This window comes from Brassica napus, chromosome C5 (assembly GCF_020379485.1).
Source record: "Brassica napus cultivar Da-Ae chromosome C5, Da-Ae, whole genome shotgun sequence".
Lineage (NCBI taxonomy): Eukaryota > Viridiplantae > Streptophyta > Magnoliopsida > Brassicales > Brassicaceae > Brassica > Brassica napus.
Window position 1 is genome coordinate 49,080,325 of NC_063448.1, and position 7,273 is coordinate 49,087,597.

General features: G+C 38.9%; 2 protein-coding genes across 2 annotated transcripts; both read right to left on the reverse strand.

Annotated features, from left to right (window-relative positions):
- Positions 1–80: 80 nt before the first annotated feature.
- Positions 81–2,262, reverse strand: LOC106381859 (cytochrome P450 72A13-like). The gene is made up of 5 exons (XM_048756959.1): positions 1,841–2,262; positions 1,528–1,745; positions 1,205–1,452; positions 762–1,137; positions 81–685 (listed from the first exon to the last, which is right to left on the reverse strand). Exons 1-5 carry the CDS (start codon positions 2,118–2,120, stop codon positions 260–262), a joined length of 1,548 nt encoding a protein of 515 aa, XP_048612916.1. The 5' UTR covers positions 2,121–2,262; the 3' UTR covers positions 81–259.
- A 2,643-nt stretch (positions 2,263–4,905) lies between these two features.
- LOC106381860 (60S ribosomal protein L18a-2) lies at positions 4,906–6,438 on the reverse strand. Its single transcript, XM_013821799.3, has 4 exons — positions 6,181–6,438; positions 5,643–5,758; positions 5,498–5,561; positions 4,906–5,425 (listed from the first exon to the last, which is right to left on the reverse strand). The coding sequence occupies exons 1-4, from the start codon at positions 6,193–6,195 to the stop codon at positions 5,084–5,086; spliced, it is 537 nt and encodes a 178-aa protein (XP_013677253.1). The 5' UTR covers positions 6,196–6,438; the 3' UTR covers positions 4,906–5,083.
- Between the last annotated feature and the right edge of the window lie 835 nt (positions 6,439–7,273).

A 7,273-nucleotide genomic window follows, 5' to 3' on the forward strand; every position in this document is an offset into this window, starting at 1 on the left:
TTTTTATGTTATGCTTTTTCTCATATTCTAGTTTTCTTTCTCTATGGTTGGCTCCTTGTAGAAACACATCCAAAGGAAGGTAGAGTTGAAATTAGCTTTGTATTATAGACTTTTCAAGATTAATAATGCAGCCACACTAGAAAACCACCTTAGACTTTGACTGAAGAAGACATATCCCTTAGAGACTAAACAAGTCTTTCTAAGATTTGCTTTTGTTACAGACTTTTATACACAGAGACACTTGATGAAAACACGAAAATCAAAGCTTGTGGAGAATAAGATGAGCTCCGAACTGAGGACGAGTGGTCATGACTGTTTGAGGCGCATGAACATAAGAAGGAGAAAGTTCAAAGGAGAATCTCTGCAGAATCAAAGCCAATGCCATCTTTGCCTCCAACAGAGCAAAACTCTGACCGATGCAGATCCTCGGTCCCCATCCAAAGGGGAAGAAGGAGACCTGGTTCTTCGTTGCCTTTGAGAGCCCGTCTCTGAACCGCTCGGGGTTAAACTCCACTGCATCATCTCCCCAAAGCTCAGGGTCACGATGCACAAGTGCAGTTGGTATATAAACCTGAACTCCAGCTGGAAGAGTAAGCTCTCCTAGCTTCATTTCTTTGTTGACAGCTCTTTTAAGCTGAGCTACGGGAGGATATAGCCTCAAAACCTCATTGAAGATCATAGTCATCTGCTCAAAATCAAAAACGTCAAGTGAATTTAGTAAACTATGGATGCAGGAGAAGGTGGAAGATGTTTTTACTTACCACTTTAAGGTTGCTAAGAGAGTGTATATCTGGTTTAGTATTATTACCACCGAGTGTTTGCATCACTTCCTCTCGTGCCTTAACTTGCCAGTCTTGGTGATGGCTCAATAAAACCATAGTCCAGACCAAAAGTACTGAAGTTGTCTCTTGTCCCGCGAAATAAAACAGCTTGCACTCTTTCATCACCTCCTCTACGCTCATTCCATTTCTCTGAGACTCCTCTGAGTTTGATTCAAGCAGTATCCCCAACAAATCGTTGTTCACCGCCTCTCCAGCTTCTCTGGCCTTCTCTCTTTTGCTGATAATACCTCTCAGTATTGTATTAATCTCTCTGTCTATTGCTTTCATCCTTCTATTGCTCTTTGTTGGGTAAAACCTACACCACACAACAAATTCTCAATAAGTTTTAAGTTTATTAAGTAACGCTTGTGTGTTTATGTAACCTCAGTCCAGGGATGTAAGATTTCTTAAAAGCTTGTGCGATGAGCTCAGCTAACTCCCCTTGGAGCTGAAATATCCTCTGCCCTTCTTTATAGCTGCTTCCAAAAGCAGTATGTGAGATCACATCTGCAGTCAAATTCACAAGCCAAGGCCATACATCGACCTCACAAGGCGTTTCTTTATCCAGAACTAGCCTCTCCCATTGGCAGACAACCTCGCTGCAACAATGGTAGAACGCAGGGACCATGTTCTATAAAACCAGAAAGCAGATCGCTAAGTATCACACACTTATACAGTTTAACTTGATTCAGACAAAACACAAAACCTTGATCTTCTCGAGGTGAAAAGCAGGGTTGATGATCCTCCTGTGATTAGCCCATTTATCTCCCTTATAGCTCGCAAGCCCCCCTGCTAACAATCTGAACAAAGGGAACGTAGCAGCTTTCTCAAAGTCGTAAATCTTGTTGAAGACTTCCTTGATCTGCTCTGGATTCGTTATCATGACAGCTGGAACTGGTCCTATCCATATAAAGAAACTCCTTCCTGTTCTCACCAATCTAGTCAACCTTTAAACTCTCTCTCCACAAAATCTCTCAAGATCTAAGAAGAAAGACGAGGGAGAGAAGAAGAAGCAGTACCGTGAGAGTTGAACATCTTCAAGGCAAGAGGAAGGAGACGTGGAGTGACGTCATCCGTTAGCTTGATGGGCTTAGATCTGGCCTCCATCATCATATCAACATTCCTCTTTATATCTCCGACTAGAGGCGTGTAAGGAGTTCCGGCGAGTCCCTGTCTTCTCAGGTGACTCTCCAGCATCTTGGGTCTTATCCAGACATACTTCACGATCCGCCATGCCCACAAGGAAGCAGCTGCTGCTGCAACCACCACCAAAGCTGCTGCTACTACAGAAAAAGACATCTCCAGTTCAGATCCTTTCTACTATCACTAGTGAAGATCCTTTGCCGCCAAAGGGTCTTTGTCTGTACTTGTCGTGAAAGTGGTTTCCATCTGTTCTTATCTAACCGCTATTTTTTTATTCTTAAAAAGACATCCACTAAGCAGCATGAACAGGCATGCTTTTTTTTTTTTTTTTAAACACTGTGAACATGCATGCTTAGAGCAACATTATTACAAGACTACTTGAGTCCTTAGAATTTCTTATTAATGTTGTTATGGTGAGAACATTGTTATGGGACTTTGTTAAAAGTGATGATTATTGGTGGGACTTTAATTTGTCCTTAGCTACATAAATTATTTATTTTAGTACATAGCAACATAGACTTAATGTGTTTAGGATAAAACATATAACATTTTAAATTGTAAAAAATATGAAATAGACAAACATTTTATTCATTTCATAGAATATTACAAACATTTTTTTTATAAAAAAAACAGAAAATCATACAAACAACATAAATAAAACAAAACAAACATCAACATTTTATTCAATTCATATAAATTTAGAAATTATATGTCATTTGGAATATGTCCAAATTTAGCTCATATATATTCAATCAAATCATTTTTTAATTGTTGATGGGTTTGTCTATTCCGAAGACTTGTTCGACGATCTATTGTATTGCCGAGATGTGAAGGCATATTGACGGAAAATGAATCATCATCTTCTCTTTCTTGAAATTCAAAAGCGTTATACTGAGTGAATGATGCTCGTTCATCTTTGACAATCATATTATGGAGTATTATACAAGCTCTCATAATATTTGATATTTTGTCTTTATCCCATAACTTAGATGGATTTTTGACAACGGCAAATCTAGCTTGCAGGACTCCAAAGGCGCGTTCAACATCTTTTCGAACAGCTTCTTGGGTTTTAGCAAATAATGAATTCTTCGGACCTTGTGGTAGTCTGATAGATTGAATAAAAGTCGCCCATTTCGGATAAATACAATCTGTCAGATAATAAGCCATATCGTACTCCGTTCCGTTGACATTAAACTTTACTTCTGGTGCTATTCCGTTAATAATGTCATCAAAAACAGGTGATCGATCAAGAATAGTAAGATCGTTCATAGTATCTGGAGCTTCAAAAAAGGCGTGCCATATCCAGAGGTCATATGAAGCCACCGCCTCCAAGACAATTGTTGGTTTTTTGATTCCTCGTGAATACATTCCTTTCCAAGCGGTGGAACAATTCTTCCACTCCCAATGCATACAGTCGATGCTTACAATCATCCCTGGAAATCCACGTTGTTCTCCGATATGGAGTAATCTAGCCAGATCCTCCGGTGTGGGACGCCTTAGGTATTCATCGCCAAACAGGAGGATTATTCCGGCGGTAAATTCGTGCAAACATTTTCGAGCTGTTGTTTCGACAAGTCGGACATATTCGTCAACCGTGTCAGCCCCACCACCATATGCCAATTGACGAATTGTTGCGGTACATTTTTGTAGAGGTGATAGACTAGACCGTCCGAGTGCATCTTGTGTTTGATGAAAATACTCTACTTCTGCGGAGAGACGATGCACAATACGAATGAACAATGATTTATTCATTCGAAACCGTTGCCGGAATAAATTGCTTGAGTACGTCGGAGTTTCAGAAAAATAATCATTCCACAATTGATTGTGGCCTTCCTCCCGGTGTATGTCGATAAAAACACGTTTTTTTCGCTCTTTTGGTTCCGGAATAGGAGCATAGTTGTTAAAAAATTCTTCAAAAGGGGTATCAAGATCAATATCATCATCATTATCTTGGTGGTAATGATAATGAGAAGATGATGCCATTTGAAATGAAAATATAAAGAGAGGGAGGATTTGTGTATTTCAAATGATAAGAGATATCTCATATATATAGCTAAAGGAGTTGTAGTTGTGATTTTGATGTAAGAAACACCTGTGATACTTATTTTTTTAGAATCATTCATCTTGTGAATGTTGCTTGTTTTCTTGTTGAAGAAACATGACAAAAAAAATGGTTACTAAACTCAAAAGGGACAAAGAAGTACAAATTCTAGTTGAAGTTTAAACAACAGAAACATAAGTTTTGACAATGCTGCACCATACATAAACAACTGAAACAACGTGAGGACACTGCTGCAACATAAAGCTACTTGACCATGAGTACAATGGCTATGATCACTAATTGAAAAACCATAACCCCTACAACGAATTCATCCCTTTTTCCCAACCTAGTTTTTTTTTTACCTAATTCACCACAAATCTTCTCAAGCCTAGCGAGCTTCTGCTCAGTCTCATCATTTAACTCTTTCACCCGGTTAAAATGTGACTCGTAGTCAGTAACAAATGATAGAGAATCTACCTTTTGAGAGGATCTCGTTTGCGGCGAGAAATCGTCGGAAGAGTTTTCTCCAACTGTGTCGCCGTCGAGAGTGAATCTGGAGAGGAAAAGGCTGAAATGGATACCAAATGTCGAGACAGACCTTAGACGACTTCGACCCGTGCTAAAAAAATACCAGCTGGCACGTAAGGACCGAAAAAAAAAGTCTCGTATTAAGGCCCGTCATTCATTTTCTCCCATATTTTTGATTTTCTTTTAAGCCCAAAATACCTAAAGACGAGCCCAAAGACGTGCGTACGTCTCTTTTGCAGGTGAAGGGTAAGCGAGTGTGTTACAGACGCACATAACTCTGGAGAAACATTGTAACAAGACCAGGCTCAGAAGAGAGTGTTGCCTGTTTTCGTTAGGTCTGCAATAGAAACTTTGTAGCAGCAAAAGTTTGAAAATTTCAAACGAGTCACCTGATAATGTATCATATCTAGAAGACAAAGTTCATAGATGCAAAAATTTGAAAATCCAAGAGAAGATAAACACCAAATGGTGTGTTTGATCAGACTGAGGAACAAGAAGGCTAATCTGATAGTTGAAACGGACAAGGAGAATCATGCAAGATTTGGTTTTATTACATGAAAAGGTTGGGCTTTGAAGCCTTGTACGTAGTCTTGAGCTTCCTGGTTGGTGGCCTGACCTTCCTGAAAACAAGAGGGAACTTGATCTTGGAGTTGTGGAACTGCTTGGTGCTCTCTCTCTTGCACAGTTTTGCAGGGACTGTGGCGGTCTTGATGATCTGAATGCAAGGGAACCTCACTCTATGGCGAGAAGCCATCTCGGTGTACATCTGCTCCACAGCACCGTTGAGCGTGGTGTCGCGGAACTCCTTGTACATGTTGTGGTACCCGGTTCGGCTCTGGTAACGGAGCCAGATACCGTAGTTCTTGATTTTCGTGGGGTTCTTCTCGAAAATCTACAAGGGTGGAACAACACAGTCACATACAAAGTACCCATCAATTTAGCATTAGTCAAATGCAAAGCATACCTCATTGATGGCAAGCATCTGTCCGTTGCTTTTCTTAACCTTCTTCAGTTTCCTAAGGAAGTACCTAGACACAAGCAAATGCATTAACGATTAGTAGAAGTTGCATCAACAAAAAGGAAATCATCATCATTGCATCATGACTCACCAGAACTTGGACTTGGCGCGAACTTCATTAGTGGCCCAAAGCTTCATACGGTAAATCTTAGGCTGCACATCTTTCTCTGTTGGAAGTGCTCTCCCAACCACTTGGTATTGGTGAAACTGCTCAAAATAAACAAAGGTGCCATTGAATCAATACATTATGCAATTAAAAGAGATAAGCTTTTACAAACACACAACCTTGGATCACATCTCCAATGACAACACCAATCTAGAATTGAAGATAGCTCAAAAAGCTTGAAATGAAATGTTCCAAGAGATCATATTAAGAGCCCATAAGTTATCCTAAAGCTTCTAACAGACTATTGCAGCCTGCTTCATCATATTATATACAAGTATGATGAGGAACAAAATGGACAAAGTTTCCTACTTTCTCCTACAACACATTCTCCCGACCAAACCCAGTTCATTACTATCCAAGATAGTGTTTCGAAACAACTCAAAAATTCTCCAAAGATCAAATGAAGAAATGATCAAAACCGATAATTACTCAGTAACTCAGCTTCCTATGAGATAGAACTTACCCGGAAAGCAACCATTTCAACGGAGAGATCAAAGCTCCAACGAAATCAGCCGAAAAGGAGTCAGATTGTGAGCTAAACGGAGGCGCTGATTAGAAAACTATAAGATACCTTCTCTACGACAAACCCTACACCGTTCTGTGGGCTTTTAGTTTTTTTTCTACTTGGGCCTTGAATTTTTTCTTTTTAAAACATGTACAATTTTCCGCGGTAAAACTATTTTTTCGCGGTAAAACTAAATTACTTACTAAATATCACACCAAAACTGATAAATCATCTGCAACTTTGGAAAAAAAATATTGACAGCCTTTTACATCAAAACTAGGATAAGACCTAGTTTATATAAATAAAATTAAAAGCATATAGTATTGACAAATTAAATATGTATACCAGATCAAATTTTTTACTTACATAATTATCTATACATTGAGCTGTAACCATTAATAATTGTCATTTTAGACCAAAATATCTTTTGAATTAATGATGGACCGATCGATTTGGGCTTAAAACTTTTAATTTTTTTTAGAGTTAATTTTTTTTACATAAGGTGAAAAATGAAAAATTTAAAAAGACAACTACAAATTAGGTTACACTTATAATTTATACAACAATTGTAAACTTATAATTTATACAACAATTGTAAGCGTGGTTCTTTATGTTATGAATCATGAAGTGGATGGTCCATAACCTAGACCATACAAGTTCAAGACTAGAGTTCATTGGAGGTTTACATCCAGCCACATGGAAGACTCATTCAACCTTAGTCTTTATGAGTTTGACCATGTCATTATGTAGAGTATCTTTGTAATCAATTTTCCCTTTGACTCCACCTTGTATGAATCACTATATATAGTGGTGTAAGCAATAAGAAATATACAACACATTCTCACAAACATTCTCTCAAATCTTAACACGTTATCAGCACGAAGCTCTCTCCACCTGAGCAAGCTCTCCGCCGGCGACCTCCTCTCCTCCGGCCAGCCCCACGCCGGCCACTTCTCCACCTCTCTCCACTATCCGCGGATCATCTTCCTCTCTCTCTTAAGGTGGTCCATTCAGAATCCTTGTGGTGAAAAGGTAAAATAATCTAACCCTA

What these genes read in the sequence shown, in the direction of transcription:
- LOC106381859 (XM_048756959.1), bottom strand. Translation starts at nt 2,120, where the DNA reads ATGTCTTTTTCTGTAGTAGCAGCAGCTTTGGTGGTGGTTGCAGCAGCA. An exon ending in TCTTACATCCCTGGACTGAG is followed by an intron (nt 1,138 to 1,204) that starts GTTACATAAACA and finishes TGTGTGGTGTAG; the next exon opens with GTTTTACCCAACAAAGAGCA. An exon ending in CTCTTAGCAACCTTAAAGTG is followed by an intron (nt 686 to 761) that starts GTAAGTAAAAAC and finishes GATTTTGAGCAG; the next exon opens with ATGACTATGATCTTCAATGA.
- LOC106381860 (XM_013821799.3), bottom strand. An exon ending in CGCGCCAAGTCCAAGTTCTG is followed by an intron (nt 5,562 to 5,642) that starts GTGAGTCATGAT and finishes GCTTGTGTCTAG; the next exon opens with GTACTTCCTTAGGAAACTGA. An exon ending in AGATGCTTGCCATCAATGAG is followed by an intron (nt 5,426 to 5,497) that starts GTATGCTTTGCA and finishes CCACCCTTGTAG; the next exon opens with ATTTTCGAGAAGAACCCCAC.